A 26,056-nucleotide genomic window follows, 5' to 3' on the forward strand; every position below is an offset into this window, starting at 1 on the left:
TTTTCGAGACAGGGTCTCGTCTTTCCCTTCCTCTCTTCTTTCCTCTCTCCCCTCTCCCCTCTCTCTCTCCTTCTTTCTCTCTTTCTTTTTGAGAAACGGTCTCGTTCTGTCGCCCAGGGAGTGCAATGCCGTGATCACAATTCAATGTAGCCTCAGACTCCTGGGCTTAAGTTATCCTCCTGCCTCAGCCTCCAGAGTAACTGGGATGAAAGGTATGTGCCAACACACCAGGCTAATTTTTGTAGTTTTTGTAGATATGGGTTCTCATTATCATTATGTTGCCCAGGCTGGTCTTGAACTCTTGGTCTCAAGTGATCCTCCCACCCTGGCCTCCCAAAGTGCTGGGATTGCAGATGTGAGCCACTTCACCCAACCTCAATCTATTTGCTTAAACTATTCTATTAGATCTTTAAATAGATGCTCATAACAAAATTACAATTCTAATACATTAGTAAAAGGGTAATAAAATGTTCCTAGAATGCAGGTAAGGGCGGGCGGAAGGGTAGTGGCAATACTTCAGTATTTCATGGACTGAACAACCTTAGAAATATTCATTCACTTACCTGATCAAATGCAGGGAAAATATAATCTGCAAACTGAATTTCTGCAATGGCAGTAGCTCCAGTGACGGCAATTCCGATTCCAAATCCAACAATTCCTTGTTCACACAATGGGGTATTAAAAACTCTATCTTTTCCTTAAAATAGAAAAGAAAATAAAGGTTAATGTGGCAAATGAGAGTAATGTCATGCATAATACATTCAAAAATTCAGTAAATTAATAATGGGATGGAAAAGTATAGAACAGGTAGAGGAAACAGAAAATAAAGAGTATGGCTGGCCACAGTGGCTCACACCTGTAATCCTAGCACTTTGGGAGGCCAAGGCAAGAAGATTACTTGAGGCCAGGAGTTCAAGACCAACCTGCCCAACATAGTGAAATCCTGACTCTATTAAAAAAAAAAAAAAGGTGAATTATTTAAATCCAATTAATAATTATATTAATTGTAAGTAATCTAATGTTTCAATGAAAATAAAAACTGTCACACTAGTATAAAAGAAAGAAAAACCCAACTATTTGAAAGGAAACACAAACTATAAAGACAAAGAAAGGTTGTTAAAAAAAAAAAAAAGAAGGAAAAAATAGACAATAAAAAACCTAACCAAAAGGAAGTTCATGTCACTATATTAATAGCAGGCAAAGTAGACTTTCAGGAAAAAAAGCATACCAGAGATAGAAGGGAAAATGCATACTGTTAAAGGGTTCAATTCACAACAAATAATTCTAAATCTATACTAAATCAATATCTAACAATGGGCTCCAAATACATGGAAAAAAGTAACACAACTAAAAGGACAAACGGACAAATTCATCACACAGTGGGAGATGATTTTTTAATGTACTCATCTTAAAAACTGACAAAAAACGCATACGAAAAAAAAGGAGTGAGTGTAAAACATAGAGATGATTTAAACATGTTCAACAAACATGGCCTAACTGACAAACAAAGGACACTGCACCCAAAAGCAAAGAATACAAATCCTTTTCAAGTAAACAGAAAACACTGACATTAACTGACCCTATACTGGACTACAAATCCAATCTCAACAATTTTAAAGGATTAAAATTATATATATTCTCTGACCATAGTGTAATTAGAAATCAATAAAAAGATGATTCAAAAAATTCTTATGCTAGAATTTTTTTTTTTTTTTTTTGAGATGGAGTTTTGCTCTTGTCACCCAAGCTAGAGTGCAATGGCACAATCTCAGCTCACTGCAACCTCTGCCTCCTGGGTTCAAGTCATTCTCCTGCCTCAGTCACCTGAGTAGCTGGGATTACAAGCACCCACCACCACACCCAGCTAATTTTTGTATTTTTAGGAGAGACGGGGTTTCACTATGTTGACCAGGCTGGCCTTGAACTCCTGACCTCAGGTGATCCTCCCACCTCAGCCTCCCACAGTGCTGGGATTACAGGCATGAGCTACCTGGGTTTAAGTGTTATCTCCATGGATTACTAAACACTCTAAGGCTCCATTTCTTATGTGTAATAGAAAAATTATAACACTGAAAAGACTATAATAATTCATACATTTATTCAACGAATGTTTTTAAAGTACTTAATATGCCTGGCTAGAAATTTTTTTAAATATATGGTTAAATACTCACAGCTCAAAGAAGAAACTATAATGTAAATTAGAAAGTGGTATTTTAAATTGAATAATAATGAAAAAAACTATACAAAATATCGTATTGAGGTTCTGAATGTAATGTCAGAGTTGCCTTTTTCACACTATCCTTCCCACATTTAATGATTATAAACTCTGGGCAAAATAAAACAAACAACTATTTAAAGGCATTGAAGGGCCAAAAGTAGGCATAAACTGGAGTATTGACTTTTGAAAGAAATTAAGTGGATGACCATGACGTTCATAAGGCTTGTCCTGCAAAAGGACTCCCCAGTCTATGAGCTGGGACAGCTAAAATTCAAACCAGTAGACTCAGTCTGGTTGATCTGAGATGTCAGAAGATAGTCGGGGGCTACCAGTGGTTGAAAATTGAGAGACAGAATCCCTAAAAGAAGGGCACAGCATGGAGGAGCCTCAAAATCTGTGCATAAACTGATCAAATCTTTGCCAACACCTGTGCCTACAGGGCACTCCAAAAGCCCAGCAGCAAATAATCTCTGCCAGTTAAAACAGCTGTGCCCACCAACAATGAGGCAGATTTTGGAGTTTGAGACTCTTCAAATGAGAGAAGTTTGATAAACCCTTTAGACGATCCACTTAGACGTCTAAAAAACCCTTTAGACGAACCACTAGGTACAATTTTATTAGCGTATAATTCAATTCTCACTTGATGTTTCACCACTTCTCAGCTAATGCCAGAATTTAATTAGAAATTCTAATTTCAGGATTCTGGGTGGACAAAGACAATACCCACAGTCTGGCCATGTAACCAAATGTTTTGGGAGAAACCTGGTATTCATATTTCATTTCCATAATCCAAGGATACCAGTTGCTTTTCATATATAGAATTCACTTTTAGCTCAATCATTTCCTTTGAATATGAATGAAACATGGGGCAGGTGCTGGGAAATGCCGACCAGACACATCCTATAGTTTGCCACGCTATAAGCAGCTGCAGAAACTGAAAGCATGATTCATACTCATCATGATCTGCGACTATCTTCTGAAATTGTGACCTCTATTCCTCATCAATTCCCTATTTGACTGTGAGTAGCTTGATAATCTTTGAAAATCTATGATTCCATTGAACCAACAACTCAGTGGTAGAAAATGAATGTAAATTCCAGCTGTCTCCCATGGAATTCATAGCCCTGGAATACCTGAACCACCTTAACCAAACTAGCAGCATTCTTATTGATTCCTTGCTAGTTCACGGGATTCAGATATTTTTCATCTCGGAAAAAATTATAGCCTCGTTGCCAATAGAAAGCAGAATAAAATGAGTTTCTCAGAACTCTCTTATCCCAAAACATGTTTGGTTTGAGGAAAGAGTTTAACAAGTCTCTCTGACAAGTTTCTATGATGTAGCAAAAGTGCTTCAACATAAACTGTTAAAAATCTGTTTCTATTTTCTCCCAGATGCTGATTGAGGAGAAGTGCACAAATAAGACGCACAATATTGATTACTTCCTCTATCTTATAATGCAATTCATCCAGTGTAAAGTTCCTGTAGTACCCTGTAAGTATTTTGATAGATGAATAAATACATGAAGTGACTGCGCTATGAGCCAAGACAGACCTGGGTTTAAGTGTTATCTCCATGGATTACTAAACACTCTAAGGCTCCATTTCTTACATGTAATAGAAAAATTATAACACTGAAAAGACTATAATAATTCATACATTGATTCAACGAATGTTTTTAAAGTACTTAATTTTATACACTTTCCTAACAGCAGCAAACAAAAGGAAAACATTTACATCCTCATGAAGTTTACATTCTAGTCAGAGGAAATGCAATAAAAACAAAATAAATGAAGGAAATATTTAGATTGTTAGATGATGAACCAGGCAAGTAGGTGATGGAGGGAGGGAAACTACCATGATTTTTAAGTAAGGAGATTGGGAAGAGCCCACTGAGAGGTGACAGTTAAGCAAAGGGTTTAAATAAATGAGGATGTGTACCAGGCATGTATCCGAGAGAATAAATATTCTGGGCAGAGTGACCATCAAGTACAAAAACCACTGGGTAAGAAAATGTTTAACACATCAGAGGAAGGGCAAGGAGTCCAGATTGCCCGGTCTAGAGTAAAAGAAAGGGTAGTAGGAGATAAAGTCAAAGAGTTAAAGGATGGAATGGGGAGATGACAGAGATCAGGCAGGGCCCTGGAGGACATTGTAAACCCTCTTTTACTGTGACAGCGAGTTAGAAAGCAGGTGAGTGAGAAAACAGGAAGTTCTTGAGTAAGGTCATGCCATTCTCTGAGATGCATTTCAACAGGATCCCTCTGACTGGTATTTGGTGAAGAGTCCGTCAATAGCAAGGATGGACACTGCAAGATTGATTATCTGATACTGCAATAATCCCAGTAAGAGATAACAATGCATAATAGCAGAGAAGGTGGAGAAATGGTGTGAGACTCTGGATATATTCTAAAGATAGAGCTAAAAGGATCTGCTGATGAAATGGATGTGCACTATGAGTCACAGCAATACTAAGGATGATTCAAAGTCTTTTGGCCTGGGTAACCTGAAGGACAGAGATCCCAGTAACTGAGAAAGGGAAAACTGTGAAGAATCATGTTGGGTGAGAGATCAGCAGCTCAGGTTTGGAGATGTTTACTTTGAGATGCCCTCAGATATTCAGGTAGAGCTATCAATTAGACTGTTGGATATAAGTTGGAAGTCTTCGGCATAAAGACTGCATTTAATGACAAGGGATGGGATAAGATTACCTAGTAAATTTAAATGGAGAGAAAAGAAGAGATCTAAGATTGTAGCCTGGATACTCCAATGTTAACAAGACAAGCAAGTGAGACATAATTAGCCAAGTTGAGAAGGAAAACAAGCCAGAGTTTGGAGGAAAACCAGGAGGAGAATGTGCTGTCCCAAAAGGAAGTGTTTCCAAGAGTGATTAACTTGTATCTATACTGCTATTAAAAAGTGAGATGAGGGCTGAGGATTTTATCATTGGTGACCTTAACATGACCATTTCTGCAAAGTAGGAGAGAGAGAAGAGCGAAAAAAAAAAGCTTAATTGCAGTGACTTCAAGTGAGACTAGAGAATAGAAGCAGAGAAACTGAAGACAATGAGTAATGACAATTACGTGGAAAAAGGAGAGAAGAGGCGAGGCACTGTGGCTCACACCTGTAATCCCACAATTTTCAGAGGATCACTTGAGCCCAGGAGTTCGAGACCCCATAGCAAAACCTCATCTCTACAAAAAATACAATAAAAAAAATAGCCGGGTGTGGTGGCAAGTGCCTGTAGTCCCAGCTACTCAGGAGGCTATGGTGGGAGGATCACTTGAGCACAGGAGGTCAAGGCTGCAGTGAGTCGAGATTGCACCACTGCACTCTACCCCGAGCAACAGAGTGAAATTCTGTCTTTAAAAAAAAAAAAAGAGAGAGAGAGAGAAGGAGAGAGAAGAGAAAGGGAACAGTCACTAGAGGGAAATATGGGGTCAAGAGAGTTTTGGGATTTTTGGGTTTTTTGTTTGTTTTGAGACAGAGTCTCGCTCTGCTACCCAGCTGGAGTGCGGTGGCACCATCTCTACTCACTGCAACCTCCACCTCCTGGGTTCAAGCGATTCTCCTGCCTCAGCCTCTCAAGTAGCTGGGATTACAGGCACCTACCAATACGCCCGGTTGATTTTTGTATTTTTAGTAGAGATGGGGTTTCACCATGTTAGCCAGGCTTGTCTCGAACTCCTGACCTCAGGTGATCCACCCACCTCAGCCACCCAAAGTGCTGGGATTGCAGACGTGAGCCACTGCGCCCAGCAAGAGAGATTTTTAAGATGGAAAAAATAACAGCATATTTGCAGGCTGATGGGAATGATCAGTAGAGAAGAGAAGATTATTTTGAGAAAATTAATAAAATGGAGAGAAGGAATAATAACTGGAACCATGTCTTTGAAAAGGTGACAGGGGAAGAAGGCATCTAGTATGGAGGGGTTGATAGGAACCCTTATATTCTTTCAGAGTGCAGGAAGAAAGAAGGCATACGGGTACATGGATACATGCAGCGATAAGAGGTTATCCAAGTTCTTATTAGTGGCATCTATCCTTTCAGTAAAATGTAAAACTAAATTATTAGCTAAGGACAAGGATGGGGGAAGCTGTTTTGAGGAGGCGGAAAAAAGTATGAATTAGTCATCTGGGAGAAGGGAAGACCGAATGGACCCAGAACATGCGGCATGATGGCAGGCAACATGAGTGCCCTGGAACTTCCCAGCCTTGAACTTAAAGACCAGTTGCATGATGGCATGTTTTGCTCCAGTGACATTCAGTTCAGGATTCACACAGAGAGACGGATTTAACTAGAATTAGATTTTGCCAAGGAAATATTGGCATGGAATTTAAACTGGGTGTGAAAGAAAGAAAGGTAATCAGGGAAATGAAAGACAGCAACAAGGTGGTAAAAATCTATGGCTTTTAAGAATCAATAAGGTCAAAAGATTGTTGGAATGGAAGTACTAGAAGCAGTCAGCTAGAGAGAGATTCAAAGTGCTAATCAGAGTTGAGGATGCTTCAAACTGAGATTATGGAGAGACCGCTGTTATTGCTAATGACAAGAGTATGGCTGTAAGAATGAAAAGCTGATGTAGGATGGAGGATAAGATCACCAGAGAAGAAAAGGATAAGAAGAAGAGAAGTCAGAATATTGAAAAGACCATCCATGTGGACACTGACAGGAATGCTGGAGAGAGTGACAGTAAGCCAGGCTGGGAACAAAGAGGATGAGCCTGAGGTCCATAAAGGACAAGGAGGAGGAGTGTCAGTGCTTTGCACTTACTTACCTGGCACACTGACAGGATTTAACATATGTTTAGTTTGAAAGGATACATGAGATAAGGGGAGCTAGTTTCCTTGGATTTAGAAATCACATTTTTTCCCTTCCCCATTCTCAGCAACTGGATTGTCTTTTTCTACTCTCTACTCAGCTATTTGATATTTGGAACCGACTTTCTCAAATTCAATACTATTAAATAGTGTATATGTCATAAGATAATAATTTCACACAGACCACACAGTTTAGCGCAGGTAGCAGAAAAAAATGAATATTCCTGAAATATATGATAATTTAAGTCATTTATCCAAATGATGACTAAAATGCAGGATGTTGAAATTCCTATCTTTTAAAGGCAGTTGGGGTCTGTAATGACACAGTAAGTCTCGGAGGCTCAAAGGAAGTTGCAAGAAGGAATCTATATCAATCAAAGTGCTGCAAACCAAGCTCAGCAAATGTTTAATTCGGTGGTTAGTGGCTTTGACTTATGTGAAGGAAAAAACTAGGCCTACTCTGAAACAGTTCCTCAATGCCCAGCAGCTTTGATTGGGCAAAAAAAAGTACAAATACTATCAAATTACTTCTTTCTAAACCTCAGATAGCTGAATAAAATGAAAATTTCTGACAAATTTGTTGCTATCAGTACTATAGATAACTAAAATAAAAGAAAGAAATATTTCTATAACATGTCATTTTCTACTCCTGCTTTGTACGACTCCATGATCTCCCAAGTCAATGAAAACATGTATGGAATGCCAGATGGCTGACTGTATATTTGACTTACCAATTTCTCATTTGTTGAAGATCAAGCATAAAATCATACCATCGCTTTCTAATAGTGTTCTTCTTTTGTAAAGGGAGCATGATTAAGAAGTTCTATATCACTGGCAGTGCACCATCTGTTAAAGATATTGTTCATTACATAATACTAAACTTCATATTAAAATCAGCAGGTGACTCCTATTGCTAAGCAATTAAAAATGGGTAAAACTGAGTCCACCAGTGAACCCTGTTCCCTATCTAACATTCAGCCACAACTACAGACCAGAAAAATAGTGAAAAGAGGGCAGAGAAACAATTAAGAAAAAGAAGCCGGTGTGGAGGCTCAGGTCTGTAATCCCAGCACTTTGAGAGGCTGAGGTGGGCAGATCACTTGAGGCCAGGAGTTCGAAACCAGCCTGGCCAACATGACAAAACCCCATCTCTACTAAAAACACAAAAACTTTACCAGGTGTGGTGGTGCATGCCTGTAAACCCAGCTACTTGGGAGGCTGAGGCAGGAGAATCACTTGAATCCAGGAGGCAGAGGCTGCAGTGAGCCGAGATCACACCACTGCATTCCAGCCTGGGAGACAGAATGAGAGAAAAAAAAAAGAAAAGAAAAGAAAAGAAAAAGAGAAAGCATGACTTAACGTGAAAGCCTGTTACATCCTAGTAGGCTAAGGCAACCACTAAGAATCTCAGTTTCTTCTATCCCTAGACATTTTTCAGAAGCTTTAATTAGTTTTAAAGTTTATCTGTGAACAACGTAGATCTGCAAGTTATTAGATCTATCTGGGATAAAATTAAATTTTCTTCTTTCCATAAAGATTTCTGTAAAAGCAGATTTAAAAAATCTATTTCTTAGCAAGTTGTGTTTCCTCGGGACCTAGATTTGAATAGGTCAGAATAGCCTTCTGGAAAACGATCGACTCCATCAGGGAAACAGCTCAGGTCTCAGAGTCTCTGAGCAGAAAGATAAACAAGAACATAAATATTTGTGACTAAACTACAAAATAAACCAGGGAAATAAAAGTCATTATAGACACAATTGTAACAGTGGGAGACAGAAATAAATAATACATCCAGTCATTTCAGTCATAGTATACTTGATAGAATATGTTGTGATTTCGCAATATTTTAAAGCTTGCTGATGAAACATTTGATAAAGATGAAACTCATTTGTTTTAAGGTCAACTAAAGCAAAAATACAAAGCTAATCCAGAAGACCATTTCTGCCTCTTAAAAAATGAAAAACAGAACATTCATTAGATAGACAGGCCAGAAAAATGCTTAAAGAATAAATATGCATACACATTTTTAAAATTACTAAGTAGAATGACAATACAGTTTATCTTATATTGGGATACAAACTGGGATACTTCTGATACCGTGAGGAGTTACTAAAAATAATTAACAGATGTTAAATGCTATCTGATTTTTGTTTTAAACTAGTCTCTGTACTAGTTGAGAAGATAGGATTTTTTGTTGTTTTTTGGGGGTTTTTTTTTTATATATTTTAAGTTCTAGGGTACATGTGCACAACATGCAGTTTGTTACATATGTATACATGTGCCATGTGGCTGTGCTGTACCCATTAACTCATCATTTACATTAGGTATTTCTCCTAAGCTAACTGATTTTCAACAAGCTTAAACTGGGTATTTCTAGGCAAACAGGACTAACCTGGATAAACCAAGGGTTATAGTCACCTTATTATTAGAGTTACCTAATATTAACACCTAAGTAGAAAGTAGTAAGGGGAAAATGGTGTTCCCCTTACTCATACCTAATCCACCGCATATTAGCATCCTAAATTAGGCTACTCATGATCCAGAGGTTGAAAATGAAAAAGAACACTGAATAAGCAATCCTGTCATCAAGGTAATGGTCACAGTTTACTGCCTAGGGTAGTAAATGCATGCAGCCCAGGTCACCCATTTGTGATGATCACCCAGCATGTTGCCTTGGTTACTAAGAATTCTGTTGGCTGACAGATATCAGCACTTCAGCTATCAGACCCTTTAGAGTCTGTTTTATCTTCAGTGAACTTCCTAGACCGAGGTCATGCTTGGCATCTCCCATCCATTCATCGATCAGTGTGAGATTACAAAGGCCTGGTCATTTCAGTCCAACTAGGGACAACTAGTTGGCAAAAGAGTCATTCTGACTGCACAGATCCCACAGGGTTGGCCAAGGCTGTCATTGGTCTTGCATCACTTCTGGACATCTCCCTCTATCTAATTCTGCTTTTGCTCTAAAGCAGCACTATTTTTATGGTTCTAGAATATGCCAGGTTCCAAGGTTTTCAGATTTAGGAAGTTTACCTATAATTATAATTACCCTATAACAATATTCTTCAAATTGTTACCTCCAAGAAGTATCGTTTAGAAATAGCTGTTTGTGAACCTTGTCCTACAGATTCTACCCTATTATTCGGAACATTCCAAGGCAAGATATCTGGGACATCATAATGGCTAAGAGACAAATTAAAGAAGATAAAAATCAATCAGGAACAAATGTATGTGCTTAGTAAATGCTTACTGAATGAATGTTTATTAAATGCAAAAGCCCCTCTGTAATCAATGAGTCTGCAATTCTGGGTATAGATACAACAATGTCAACATACAGCAAAGCCCAAATTAGTTTCAAGGATTCAGTGACTAGATTAAAATTTCTAAGCTCCTCTGCTAAGAACACAGCCAATCTCATTCATTTCATTAGTAGTCCAATAGTGCCTACTACAACCTCTTGAATTTACCAGTCTTTCAGTAATATCGTTTGAATGAACAAGCTTCAAAGACCCATCATTTTGAACTAAAGAGACATTTATGTCTACAGCAATTACAATGTGATAACACCAAGTACTAAGATGTCTAGATATGTCAGCAAGACAGATTTAGTTTAGTTGAAATAGATATGTACTATGTAATATAAACATGAAATTTTTCATTTAAACAATTAGAAAATGTGACAGTGAAGACAGACAATAGACCCACCCAAATATAAAGATTATCGGCCAGGCGCGGTGGCACACACTTGTAATTCCACCACTTCGGGAAGCCAAGGCGGGTGGATCACCTGAAGTCAGGAGTTCGAGACCAGCCTGAGCAACATGGAGAAACCCCATCTCTACTAAAAAAAAAAAAAAAAAAAAATACTAAAAAATTTAGCCAGGCGTGGTGGTGCATGCCTGTAATCCCAGCTACTTGGGAGGCTGAGGCAGGAGAATTGCTTGAACCTGGTAGGCAGAGGTTGCAGTGAGCCAAGATCACACCACTGCACTCCAGCCTGGGCAACAAGAGCAAAACTCTGTCTCAAAAAAAAAAAAAAAAAATTCTCACCCAATAATCTCCAGTGCCTAGAAGAGTCAGTTCCTTGTACACAGTGGAATTTTAAAAACATTTGTTCAATGTATGAATGAATGAAAAATGAATATCCAAAATAGTAATATTAAAATAGAAAAGACAGTCAAAAATCACAGAAACTAAAAACCAGGCCAGATAACAATATTTTAAATATCCAACTACCCACACATAGATCAGTGAATTATGCCATGATTTTAGGTAGCCATGTATTAGAGAAATTAATTTTTTTAATGACAGAAAAGGATAAAGTCACAATTTTAAGCAACCCATAGAAAATGAAATAGAAAACATCTAGTTGAAAGTTAGCCATCATGATTATGATACAATAATGTTCAGTATCATAGACTGAGGTTTCTCAAACCAAGTACTAAACAACTTTTAAGGGAAAAATGTGTTTTACACCCCTAATGCCAACTTAAACCACTTTTAATATGTTATTTTAACACATACAAAACATAACTTAGCATTTATTACCCTGATAAAAAGACAAAGCCAAAACAAATTTATACATTAAATACAAAAATAACTACATAACCACTTAAATTCAAATTAACAGTAAAAAATATGGCATAATGAACAATGGTTTTCTGCTGAAATGACAATACCAACAAAGCTTTGAGTCTGGTAATATATTTAATCTCTTTCTGTTTTTATTTTCACCTCAATCATTCTAATGAAAAGAATACCTATTCACCTAAATGCACTGTACAAAACAGCACTGATAACCTCATGGCTTCCTTAACCAGTTAAGGATAATCAGACCTCGTACCAAACAAAACCATTAACAAGCAGTCCTTGCACACTATTTAAGGAAGTCACTTAAAGATATGGTTGGTATCACAACCATATTGAAATCTCCATTATATGTGTGCCTTATTCAATTATCACTAGAAGCAGGTATAGAAAATTATTTTTGTACTTACTGATATACTTACTTCTAATGAATTGTTACAAGTTGCTCTATTAAAAAATGGAATCTGTAAAATTCATCTGCCTACAACTTGACTGTTATCTCTATAATGCAGGTTGTTTTGGGTGTGGCAAGCAGAGATGCTCCTAGCACTGTTTGTTATTTGAATCCCAGTGAAAGCTTCATACACTTCAGATAATACAAAGTAGTTGGCCTTCACATACCATAAACACAATAATAAACACCAACACTAATTTTACTATGTGGTAGTATCTAGTTACATGGCAGATGATTCAGATGACCCAGAAAATGATTATATTACCTTCTCAAGATTACTGTTGACAGTAAAACCCCAAATTTTAAATCTCACAGAAAATGTGAGAACTCCCAGAATACATTCATGGACACATAGGGGAAGTTAACACCAGTTAAAGAAACAATACCCCAGGTAGGGAGAAAATGGACAAATAAAATAATTGGCTCCACTATTCAATTTTAGAAGAAAAATTCTACTTAAGACTAAGTTAGGGAGAAAAAAAGTATTTTTTAAAACAAACTACCCATGGAGGCTGTGGCAAAAGTTTAAAAGCACTATTTTAGAAACCTCTCACCCATCCCACCAAAAAAAAACTAAGCCCCAATCAAGCACTCAAAAAGAGAAAATCTAAAAAAAAAAAAAAAAAAAAAAAAAACACTTTGCATTATTATGGGGTAAATTAATCTTTTATTTTAAAATGAATTTCTAAATTAAAGAGAATATAAGTGCATTCCTATATTTTATCTATTGGGGAAATAAAGAAATTCAAGGTTATTTTTACAAGTAATTCCACAAGGGTTTTTATGTGTTCTTTAATTAAGAACAAAAGAATTAATGTGATAGAATCAATGTGATAATTTAATTATCTGTAAAAACTAATTTAATTATCTGTAAAAACTGTGGTTGGGTATGAAAAGAACACATAGAAAAACTAATTACAAAATGACAAAATCCTAGTGCTATTGAAAATAATTACTATTTTCAATAACCCCGGGGTCGGCCGCGTTACGGTGACCCTCCCCGCTCAGTAGAGCTGCGGATCCGGGACGCGGACCAGAGCGCGCAGGTGAGGGCGGTGGGGAGGGTGGGGGACGGGGAGGGGGCGGGGCCACGGGGATGCGGCCAATCAGCGGCATAAGTATAAGAGGATTAAAAATAGCAGTGGGAGATAACGATAGAAAGTTTGGTGTCTATAAGCAAGTTACTACAGTGCTAAAAAGCGTGGGCTCTGGCATCACCATATATCAGTTTGTTTGTTTATTTATTTATTTATTTATTTATTTATTTATTTTAAGGAGGGAAATCATGAATCTTTATTGAAAATATTGAATTCAAAGTTTTGGCATAATATTTAGACCAATATATTCAACAGTTAACTGCAAATGTTGAGTTGATGCTTCAGATAGAAAATGTGGCTCATTATATATATATACTTATATATTATATATAGAAGTTATTGCAAACACATGCTCCTTTAAACATAGCAACAATACAGAAACCAATAAGAGAGTTTAAAATAGTGCTAGATGTTGAGTTACATATATTTACACATGTTTCTTTATTCTAGGACTTGGGAAAGACTCTAACATGCTATGGTAAATGCACAAGAAGAGGGTATAATTTGCATATAATTTGCATATTTTTTATTATTATTATTATACTTTAAGTTCTAGGGTACTTGTGCATAACGTGCAGGTTTGTTACATAGGTATACTTGTGCCATGTTGGTGTGCTGCACTCATCAACTCGTCAGCACCCATCAACTCGTCATTTACATCAGGTATAACTCCCAATGCAATCCCTCCCCCCTCCCCCCTCCCCATGATAGGCCCTGGTGTGTGATGTTCCCCTTCCTGAGTCCAAGTGATCTCATTGTTCAGGTCCCACCTATGAGTGAGAATATGCAGTGTTTCGTTTTCTCTTCTTGTGATAGTTTGCTAAGAATGATGGTTTCCAGCTGCATCCATGTCCCTACAAAGGACACAAACTCATCCTTTTTTATGGCTGCATAGTATTCCATGGTGTATATGTGCCACATTTTCTTAATCCAGTCTGTCACTGATGGACACTTGGGTTGCTTTCAAGTCTTTGCTATTGTGAATACGTGTGCATGAGTCTTTACAGCAGCATGATTTATAATCCTTTGGGTATATCCCCAGTAATGGGATGGCTGGGTCATATGGTACATGTAGTTCTAAATCCTTGAGGAATCACCATACTGTTTTCTTTTTTTTATTTTTTATTTTTTTTTTTGAGACGGAGTCTCACTCTGTCGCCCAGGCTGGAGTGCAGTGGCCGGATCTCAGCTCACTGCAAGCTCCGCCTCCTGGGTTTACGCCATTGTCCTGCCTCAGCCTCCCGAGTAGCTACAGGTGCCCGCCACCTCGCCTGGCTAGTTTTTTGTAGTTTTTAGTAGAGACGGGGTTTCACCGTGTTAGCCAGGATGGTCTCGATCTCCTGACCTCGTGATCTGCCCGTCTTGGCCTCCCAAAGTGTTGGGATTACAGGCTTGAGCCACCGCACCCGGCCACCATACTGTTTTCCATAATGGTTGAACTAGTTTACAATCCCACCAACAGTGTAAAAGTGTTCCTGTTTCTCTACATCCTCTCCAACACCTGTTGTGTCCTGACTTTTGAATGATTGCCATTCTAACTGGTGTGAGATGGTATCTCATTGTGGTTTTGATTTGCATTTCTCTGATGGCCAGTGATGATGAGCATTTTTTCATGAGTCTGTTGGCTGTATGAATGTCTTCTTTTGAGAAATGTCTGTTGATATACTTTGCCCACTTTTTGATGGGGTTGTTTGTTTTTTTCTTGTAAACTTGTTTGAGTTCTTTGTAGGTTTTGGATATTAGCCCTTTGTCAGATGAATAGATTGCAAAAATTTTCTCCCATTCTGTAGGTTGCCTGTTCACTCTGATGGTAGTTTCTTTTGCTGTGTAGAAGCTCTTCAGTTTAATTAGATCCCATTTGTCAATTTTGGCTTTTGCTGCCATTGCTTTTGGTGTTTTAGACATGAAGTCCTTGCCCATGCCTATGTCCTGAATGGTACTACCTAGGTTTTCTTCTAGGGTTTTTATGGTATTAGGTCTAACATTTAAGTCTCTAAATCGGATTCAGCAGCACATCAAAAAGCTTATCCACCATGATCAAGTGGGCTTCATCCCTGGGATGCAAGGCTGGTTCAACATACGCAAATCAATAAACGTAATCCAGCATATAAACAGAACCAAAGACAAGAACCACGTGATTATCTCAATAGATGCAGAAAAGGCCTTTGACAAAATTCAACAGCCCTGCATGCTAAAAATGCTCAATAAATTCGGTATTGATGGAACGTACCTCAAAATAATAAGAGCTATTTATGACAGACCCACAGCCAATATCATACTGAATGGGCAAAAACTGGAAAAATTCCCTTTGAAAACTGGCACAAGACAGGGATGCCCTCTCTCACCACTCCTATTCAACAGAGTGTTGGAAGTTCTGGCTAGGGCAATCAGGCAAGAAAAAGAAATCAAGAGTATTCAGTTAGGAAAAGAAGAAGTCATATTGTCCCTGTTTGCAGATGACATGATTGTATATTTAGAAAACCCCATTGTCTCAGCCCAAAATCTCCTTAAGCTCATAAGCAACTTCAGCAAAGTCTCAGGATACAAAATTAATGTGCAAAAATCACAAGCATTCTTATACACCAGCAAGAGACAAACAGAGAGCCAAATCAGGAATGAACTTCCATTCACAACTGCCTCAAAGAGAATAAAATACCTAGGAATCCAACTTACAAGGGATGTAAACGACCTCTTCAAGGAGAACTACAAACCACTGCTCAGTGAAATCAAAGAGGACACAAACAAATGGAAGAACATACCATGCTCATGGATAGGAAGAATCAATATCGTGAAAATGGCCATACTGCCCAAGGTTATTTATAGATTCAATGCCATCTCCATCAAGCTACCAATGAGTTTCTTCACAGAATTGGAAAAAACTGCTTTAAAGTTCATATGGAACCAAAAAAGAGCCCGCATTGCCAAGACAATCCTAAGTCAAAACAACAAAGCTGGAGGCGTCACGCTACCTGACTTCAAACTATACTACAAGGCTACAGTAACCAAAACAGCATGGTACTGGTACCAAAACAGAGATATAGACCAATGGAACAGAACAGAGTCCTCAGAAATAATACCACACATCTACAGCCATCTGATCTTTGACAAACCTGAGAGAAACAAGAAATGGGGAAAGGATTCCCTATTTAACAAATGGTGCTGGGAAAATTGGCTAGCCATAAGTTGAAAGCTGAAACTGGATCCTTTCCTTACTCCTTATACGAAAATTAATTCATATAGGGTTTAAATGTGGTTCCACCATTTACCAATTGTGTGGTCTTGGATTGTGCTTCAGTTTCCTCATCCACACAATCAGGATAAAAATAACTAAACTGGCTATCAATCAGAGCTGATCTGAGGATCATATAAGATAAAGCACATTCAAGTGCTCTGCAAACCATAAAGCAATTTATAAGATAAATAATGTTATTATCAGGATAGTGTTGAGGAAAATAAAAAGGAGAAAGAATTTGAGAAACACTATAGAACCAACAGGACTTAACAGTTGTTAGTTGAGAGGCACGTGGCAGCCGAAAATCCCCTGACAATTGGCACTGAGAAGTACTGAGGACGTTGCATGGTCTTTAAGGATCCCAGACCATCAGCTGGAAGATCTCAGTAGGCATGTACTGTGCTTACCCTCAAACTCTATCCACTATCCTCAAACTCTATCCACTCCAGCTAGAAGATGTCTGCAGTACCTTGAATCACTCAACAATAAGCATTCTCTTTCCAGGTGGGATGAAGGGTAGGGTGGGGAAGGAAGTTCAGCCATGATAGCAGAGCTGTGACAGGCAATTCTAAACTATGAACCCAAATCCTGTTCCATTAGCAGGAGCATGAATGGACACCAAGGAGGCACACATCCAAAGATCTTCATCCAAAAATCCTGAGGTTTACCACTGGACGAAGGAAGGCTATAAACAGGAAGCCTGGCCACTGCTTACCTTCTGCAAAAAAGAGACCCGAAGAGTGAGAATGAAGGGCTGAAGATCAAGGGCAACTCCTGGATTAAAGAACAATGTTACTGCTGCAGCTGTGTATCTACAGCGACTTACAGACTACACAGGTCAAGGACTGAACCCAACCAAGGGGGCCCAAAGCCCTCCAAGCACTGCTTGGAAATGAGCGGCAACTGATCCTAAGAGATCACAGTTCTTTTTAAGCAAGCACCCACTTAAAAGCCCTGACTCTACACTAGTCCCCTCAAGGGTCCCTGAGCTATGTGTTGTGTGCTGTTTGCCATACGTAACATTTGAGTAAGGTCCATATAAGACACGTGATGATCCACAAAAGTACCGGCATGAACCTGGAAATACAGGACCAACTCAGAATGCCAAGAGCTCCAGATACCTTCAGGAATCGTCCAGTGCTAGTTTTAATAAGGCTATGGGCCCACAGAAGATATATTACAACTAACAATAAATTAACCACTAGTGTTTCTTAACTTTTGTAAGCTGAAATTTGCTTCTGTGCAAATTTCACACCAACACAGTTGGCCCATATTAATCTTAGGTAAAATACATGTGAATTCATATGTGAATAAGTACACGTATATGCACGTGTATCATCCAAGTGATGCTTAACAAGCTTGTCAAAAACAGCATAATGTAACAGTGACATTTCACATATATTAAGAACAGTGTTCAGCTCACTGAAATATCTAGGACTCAATCAAAAGCTAAGAAGTTAAATGAAAAAGATTTCTGAACAATCAAAAAAGATAAGGCTGGGTGTGGTGGCTCACGCCTGTAATCCTAGCACTTTGGGAGGTCAAGACAGGCTGGTCACCTGAGGTCAGGAGTTCAAGACGAGCCTGGCCAACATGGTGAAACCCTATCTCTACTAAAAATACAATTATCTGTGTGTCGTGGTCCATGTCTGTAATCCCAGCTACTTGGGAGGCTGAGGCAGAAGAATCACTTGAACCCGGAAAGCAGAGGTTGTAGTGAGCTGAGATTGCACCGCTATACTCCAGGCTGGGTGACAGAGCGAGGCTCCATCTCAAAGAAAAGATGACAAACTTGATTGACTATACTTAGAAGAGGTTCCTACTGTCACTCATATTAGCTTTAGAAAATTCCATTAGAAGTCATTCACTGATATGCAATATATTTACTGTATCAGTTAAATGAATCATCATTTTATTTCCTTTATTTGCACTAAATCAAAACTGGTTTCCCATTCTTCATTCATTCAACCAATCTTTGTGTTTGGCACTATTATGGGCATCGTGGGAGATAAGAAGGTAAATGTTATATATAAGTAAATACATGGTTGAAAATAAGTATAACGAGTTACAGGTACAGTACCAGATGGAAATAGACAATAGTCAAAAGGAATTCTAGATAGCAAAGGCTATAAGGAAGATGAGCAGGGTCCAGAATAGAGGTTGGATTTGAAGTGGAAAGAGAGGGCTTTCTGAGGGACAGAGCAGCATAAGAAAGGCAGACAGACAGAGAAGACTGGAGACAGCTGCTGGGTAGTGTGGGTGCAGCCAAGAATATGGGGGAAAAACTTGAAGCTAAAAACAAAAGTCTTATACTAAGCTATGAAAACTGGACTTTACTATTAAACATTGGAAGATTTTTAAGCAAAGAAGTATTATTATCAAAACTTTATTTGGGGGAACCAATCTCACAGATATTTTTAAATTAAATAAGACTAGGAAGGAGAGTGAGAACAAAGACTCATGATAATTACTATAATCATGCAGAACAAAACTACTGAGAGCATGAACTATGATAGTGGCAATGGGAACAACAGTGAAAGAAACCCCAAAGTAAAACCAGCAGAGCTTGATAGCTCTGATGTCTTAAATCTGAGCTGTTTTGAGGACCCAAAAGCAAGATCTAAGAGAAAGAGCTCAAAAGTCACCATACAGAAGAATATGCAAGCAGAAAGGTTTCTAAACTGATCTGAAACTAATAAGCATATATGCAGAAGGATGAGTTTCACTTGAAATACAGTAGATATGGACGCTTCTTAAAAACATCAGGTTCATTTTTAAGCAAAAGGTGAGTGGAAAGTCAGAAAGTATCATGAAGACAATGGAAGCATTAGTTTGGTCAAAATCAGAAGGCCTGCTAAAATAAGCTTGGATACAGAGTATAATCAAGTATTTCAGAACTAAAGAAATCTAAAGGTATTCTATAATATACTACAGAATTTAACCTATCTCCTCAAAACCTGTTTTCTAATCTATGACCCTAGTTTTCCATGAAAATCGCTTTTATTGAGGTCAGCAAGTACCAATGGCCTCCTAATTGCAACACCCAACAGGAATTTCATTCAATGTGTAACCCCCGCACCACTGCTCTGGATCCTTGCCTCTCCGTTCACCTCAACTTCAAAGAATCACAAGCCTGTCAATTCTCCCTGACTGATGCCTCATTACCTACCCCTCCTCTCCACTACCACAATTTAGACTCTCATTACCTCTCAGATAGGTGCTGTGGTTCTCAGACCTGCAGCAGCTGCTGCTTCTGGAAACTTCTTAGCAGTAAAGATTGTTGGGACCCACCTCAGACCTACTAAATCAGAAATCTTGAGGGTGAAATCCAGCATTCTATGATCTAAGCAGCATTCCATAGGCTTCTGATGCACACTGAAGGTCACAACCCCTGGACTCAGTTATCACCTCTCCCCCGTCTCCCTGCTTTTAGTCTCAGCTTCTCTATGCTGTGGCCAGAGTTATGTTTTAAAGTACAATTTAATCACTCCACTTACCACCTTCTGTGATAGTCTTCAAAATGTATGAACCTCTTTTAAACATAAAAAGTTAATAGACATCAAAGGATAAATTATTTGTATTCTAATGCAACTTGAATTTGTACAAACATACAATAATTTTATAAAAATAGCAGTAATTCCTCGTATTTATTGAGCACACACATCACTACTACTTTCTTCAAAGAGAACACAAAATCAATACAATGAACATTAATTAACAATCAGTTTCTTCAAACTTAATCACAATGTCAGGTTTAATGACAGAAAGATGAGGACTCAGGCCTGGTTTCAGTTGTGAAACTTGGGGAAGTTATTTTACCTCTTTGTACATTAGTTTCTGTATCTGCAAAGTGGGATAAGAACAGAACTAGCTTTACAGGATTGTGAGAATTAGGTGAGTTAATATACATGAAGTTCTAAGAACAGTGCTGGGCACATAAAAAGCACTCTAAGAGTTTGCTGCTGCTATTATTACCATCAATATCATTATCAATATTATGTTAATGTAGCAAATATGTGTGTAGGTAAGCATAGTACCAACTGCTAATTGTCCCTCAATATTTATTCTTCCCTTCTCCTGCAGTAACAGAACCTCAGAGCTTTAGCTGAGCACATGTCCACACAGAACAAAGACTACATTTCCCAGCCTTCCTTCCCTCTAGACGTATTTTATTAATACATTCTCCTTGGAGAATGAACCTCCAGATTCTTCCAGGTGGTAGAGGGAAGCTAGAGATCTGAGGGGCTCCTGAAAAGATTTTCAACCAATTCTCCCTGTTCTAAAGCCCCACTCCATTCATCCATATTCCCAGAAATATTTGATGTTGCCAATTCCTAAGCCTTTGGGCAATTCATTAATGTAAACCAGGCTGGTTCTTGGCTGCCCCACTGCCCACTCCAGATTCTGTTTTTCCAAGCCTCCTAAGCCCTTTACCTTCCAGCTTCCAGCATTTTCTTCAGGTTGTTTCCAGTCCCATTCTCCCCATCCCTGAGGATTTAGGCCTTTACAAAAGAAGATCCCTTGATATTTTAGTGGGGTTTTGGGAGGAACAAAACAAGATGCCTATGTTCAATTGTTTCTTTTTCCAGAAGTCTCAGCTGCCATTTTCTATCAAAACTCTCAATGCACAATTTAATTCTGCCATTTAAATTCTAGCATAAATAAAAGAAACAAAGTTACCAGGCATTATTTTTATCATTTTATATTGTTATTTCATTCTTACGCTGTTATTTTACTTCCATGTAATTTTGCTTTGGCCTATGTATACTGTGATTTCCTTAAAGGCAGGGACCACATCTTTAAAATTTTAGTACCTTCCAGAGCAGTAGTCCTCAGACTTGGCTACACATTTCAAACACCTGGGGACCTTTTAAAACTCCAACACCCTGGCCACATTCCAAACCAGTAACTCTTGGGGTGAGACTGGCATGTCAGTATTGCAGCATATGGGCAAGGGAGGGAAGCAGTGCTGTGAAGCAAACAGCATTGTAGCTGTCTGAAACTCATTTCAAATATTTTTTCCACATACACACACACACACATCATAGGAAGGTAGATACCTTCCTAGGATGGCAACTCCAACAAGCTCTTAGAGCTAATAAATTGGTCTCTGTAACCAGGATAATAACCCAAGTGACCCCAGGGCATACTAAAGAAGCACCTTAGCCTAGACAAAGCCTGGTGGTGGTTATTACACTTTAACAGTAACTACCTACTTACTGTACCCACTGGTCAATGTGGTAATGGTATCAGTCAACACCAGCCTTTCTCTACAGAGCGTATTTCAGCCCACTACTGTCTTGTAATCTCTTCACAACTTGTGAACAGTTGGTCCAGCAATCACATCACGTGTGTGAGTGGAACCAGGGCTATTTTAAATGGCCAGCTTCCAGTTCTGCAGAAACTATAAAACTGATGCAACCAAATAAAACTGATAGAGTTGCCAGGCAGCAGAAGCTCCAAAATATCTATATAAGAGGAGCTTAGAGAACCATTCTAGTTGGAAACAAAAGCCAGTGGGCTTGTGTGAAACTTACATGTTCACAGCAAGCCCATTGTTTTTACTTAGATTCGATGTACGCATGAGGTGGTTTGGGGGAAAGTCCCCTCAAGCACTCCTGATACCACAATGTTAGCAAAGGCAAGGACCACTGATTCATACATTACTGCACTATCGACACAGGCTTTTGTGTGTATGCTGCAGAGGCTGGACAACAGTCCACTCATGGCTGTGCACAAAAAAGAAGAGGACAGGCAAGGCAAGACTCTGCCCAACTAATTGCTAAAGCCTCCACAAGAGGGATTCACAAGAGAAAGATAGAGTCCATGTGGTGTTGAAGGGAGAAAACACATCAAATGCTAACAGCTGGATCATATCCCTTAGCAGTTCGACAGAAATTGGAAACCAAAACAGACACAAATAATAGCAGAAGGGGATCTACAAAAATAAAACTGAACAAGTAAATCCTAATACATTATGTAACTACGCACAACTCTCAGAAAGAACGCTGCCTATTCTCTGATCCTGTACTTCCCTGTAACATGGAGATATTCTATGGAAAATGAAAGGTGGGATGGAAATAACAACAGCAGTGGCACTACACTGCTACAAGAAAATTTAAACGGTGAAAGACCATGCAGTAACGTGGCTGTTGTCCCTTAGTAAAATGAATACTGTGCAGCTTAGTATCACTCAGACTGGTAAAATTGGGAACAAATTTTACTGCAATTTTACTTTACTGAAATACTTAAATGTAATGGGAGTTTAAGCTGGTTCATGAACTACCTTCTACTTCATGCTTTAAGAAAGAAAGAGGGTGAGCTAGAAATGAGGGCAAAGTAAGTTAATCTGGCCAGAACTGAATGAAGGGAATGCTACACTGAGACTATTTGGCTCAAATTCTGCTTACAAGTGTCTAAGAGAAATCAGAAGAGGCTGGGTAGGTTGGAAGTTCCCAAGAGATCCAGGTTCCCCTCCCGATTCACCCTCAGCAAATTGCAGGATTAGTTCAATCATTACAGAGAACACAACTAGTGCATTATATGTATGTCAAGATATCAAACTTTCTCTTTTCATATAAAGAGTCATGCATTGTAATCAGAGTTGTAACTTTCTTTGACATATTATATACTATAAAAGCTAAAGAGTTCTTGGACAGAAACTTTGCAGAATCTTTATTTGACAAAAGAAAAAGTGCCTTCTTCATGCAAATTTCTGAGTTGCCTGACTGGACTTATGAATTGGTTGAGAACACGGTAAGTTTTCCTTTTCAGATCCATCCTATCAGTGCTTAATTTAGATCTGAATAAATCCAGTGGGCTTATACCATTTAATATGCTGCATTTCTGCCTTTGAATACAGAATTAAGATGTTCCCTGAAGTGATTTCAAGTTTCCTTTTGAGTTTTGAGGAACCTCCACTTTTTTAAAGAAGGAAATGCTCAAATTCATTGTCTATAGGATATTGATTAAGGATGTACTACTAGGCTTGTGTGTTTCCTTCTGGCTTAGAAACAAGTTTCTTTGTTTCGGCTAGACTCCAAGCTGGCAAAAACCAGAAAAGAGAAAAGATGGGTTAAATGAGCACCCTGCCCAGAAACTGAGAAGAAATTCCTTATTACTAAAGATACTAGAGTTTCCAAGAGCCAGTATTACAGAATAAGAATCCTTTGACTAATTTATGATTGGCTAGATGCCACCACTTCTGGCTGGTGGCCAGACGATCTAGAGGGGAGGGATGGCAGGATGCCACAAGAGAAGGTCAAGCATTTCACTGCTAAAGCTGCCTTTGGGTGTAGCTGCTCACCAGGAAACTGAAAACCTTTTGTCCAACAAGCTTCGCAAGTGACTTCTTAGCACATGACATTGCCAACCTTTACCTAACTGATCCTTCATCAACTCTGCCAATCAAAGCAACCGAGAAATCTCATCTATGTTAAATGGGAACAGAAAACAAAGCACTGTGCTCTAATCCTCTATGACTTTTGCATAGGCAGTCTCACTCAACAAATATCTGGCAAATGACATTAATACTGTCCTCCACGTAGAGCTGTTTTTATTGGCTCCTCCTAGTCTGACTGGAAAATAATTTTTCCTCGTGAACTTTATTATTATGTGACTTTATAACTGCATTAAGGCGACAACAGTGGATTTCCAAGACAGAATTAGAAGCACAGAATGTACTACTGTGTAATAACCTACACATTTAGATTCAAACTTCCTGAGACAGTTAAGTGACTTCAGGTAAGTGACAATATCAACTCAATGTCTGAGCACAGTGTCAACGTGAAGCTGCTATATAGCTGCTATGATTATCATGCGTGCAACTCCTAGAAAGAGGAGCAGTTGAAATTTAACAGACTTTGTGATCTGTTTTAAGATGAACAAAACAGGATGGGAGAATACAAGCATCCCCAGATACTGACCAATCTGAACTGCTCCATAAAATTGTTATACTGATCCTTTTTCAGCCTTGATAATTTTAGGAATCTAAATTGTCTGTATTTATTGATACTCTTCACTGGATTTTTTTTTTAATTTTGAGAAATTTGGTAGAAATGTTACACTGATAATCTCCCAGACTTCTGAGAAATTGAAATCAAGGAATACGCGGCACCCTTTGAAAGAGAAAAAAATTTTTTCATAACTGGACTGATCTAAGCTACTCTAAGAATCTCTAAAATAGCAGTGGCAGCAGGCCCATTTTTAATTCCTTCACCGCATGTGGTTTTTCTTCAAAAAAGACAAACAAGGGAGGCCGAGACGGGTGGATCACAAGGTCAGGAGTTTGAGACCATCCTGGCGAACACGGTGAAACCCCGTCTCTACTAAAAAAAAATACAAAAAAGCTAGCCGGGCGAGGTGGCTGGCGCCTGTAGTCCCAGCTACTCGGGAGGCTGAGGCAGGAGAATGGCGTAAACCCGGGAGGCAGAGCTTGCAGTGAGCTGAGATCTGGCCACTGCACTCCAGCCTGGGCAACAGAGCCAGACTCCGTCTCAAAAAAAAAAAAAAGAGAGAAACATGACTCTGACAAAAGATAAACTTAATAGTCTTAAAGTTAGGTCAAGGAAACACAAAAGCAAAATTTTTTTCAACACTCTTCCTCCCCCAACACAGCCAATATTGCAGCATGGTAATCAAAAGCATGAAGAATAGAGAGATTCAGGATAAGCACTACTACATTTTTCAAATTTTTAAAAATCTCAAACTTTGTATTATTTTTATGTTTTTATTCCTATTCCTGTGTCCCAAAGGACATAGGAATGCCTTCTAAAAGGTATTATTAGATCTGAAAGAAAAGTGCTAAATATATAGTTATAGTACTTAATAGTTCTATATTCTAATCTACCTTTATGTATGTGTCAGCTATACCTACGAATGGCAGGAAGTTACACATTACCTGACATTCAACCTGAGCAATAACAGGTAGACAGTATTTGTAACTCATCTTAGGATTAACATAATTCATCTTTTTAGTGGATAACATATTATGTTAAACTCTCTTAAAATTTCAATATATATTTGTATTTTATTTGATTTTATAATCTAATATTTATTACTCAATAAAATAAATTTCAACTATGTACACAGATTTCCCCATGACCTATGGTTGAAATGGGAAGTTTAAAACAAAAAGAAAAGCCTTGTAATCCAAAAATTATAACTGAATCAGAAAATAAGCAATTCCAAATACACAAGAAAAGAAAATTCACTGGCTTCGATGTGCAAAAATTAGAAAGTGAGCTGTCAAAAATAAAACAATTAAAATATCTAGGGTGTACTAATTCAAGAAATTCTAAATACTGAAGGGAAAAAAAAGTCTAGGTTCCTCCCCCTGTTAAAGGTATCAGTCTAGAAGAGAATTTTCAGAAGACTAAGAATCAGGTTTGGGAAGCTAATTTAGCAACATCTTTCATATTACGTAGATGTGTGGCTTGAGGATGTGGATGTCATATTTGACAATGACAATATAAAACAAAGATCTTTTACTGTTCTAATACATATTGTTCTTAATAAAATATACATGGTCTCATTTTCTAATTCTTGTGAAGCTTAAAAGATACATGAATCAACTTTATACTTTCTGACAATAATTACCTATAATCCCATTTTTCCTTGTTCACCTTAATCCAAGCATATCTTCCAAGCCC

General features: G+C 38.3%; 1 protein-coding gene across 3 annotated transcripts in view; it reads right to left on the reverse strand.

Annotated features, from left to right (window-relative positions):
* The window catches only part of BCKDHB (branched chain keto acid dehydrogenase E1 subunit beta), a 256,098-nt gene that overhangs the window by 198,889 nt on the left and 31,153 nt on the right, over positions 1 to 26,056 (reverse strand). For all 3 annotated transcript variants that reach the window (XM_026454545.1, XM_026454544.1, XM_026454543.1), the window contains exon 4: positions 564 to 697. In XM_026454545.1, coding sequence (XP_026310330.1) covers positions 564 to 697 — 134 coding nt within the window. The remainder of the gene's footprint in view (positions 1 to 563; positions 698 to 26,056) is intronic.

The sequence above is a fragment of the Piliocolobus tephrosceles genome, chromosome 5 (genome assembly GCF_002776525.5).
Source record: "Piliocolobus tephrosceles isolate RC106 chromosome 5, ASM277652v3, whole genome shotgun sequence".
In the NCBI taxonomy this organism is placed as follows: domain Eukaryota; kingdom Metazoa; phylum Chordata; class Mammalia; order Primates; family Cercopithecidae; genus Piliocolobus; species Piliocolobus tephrosceles.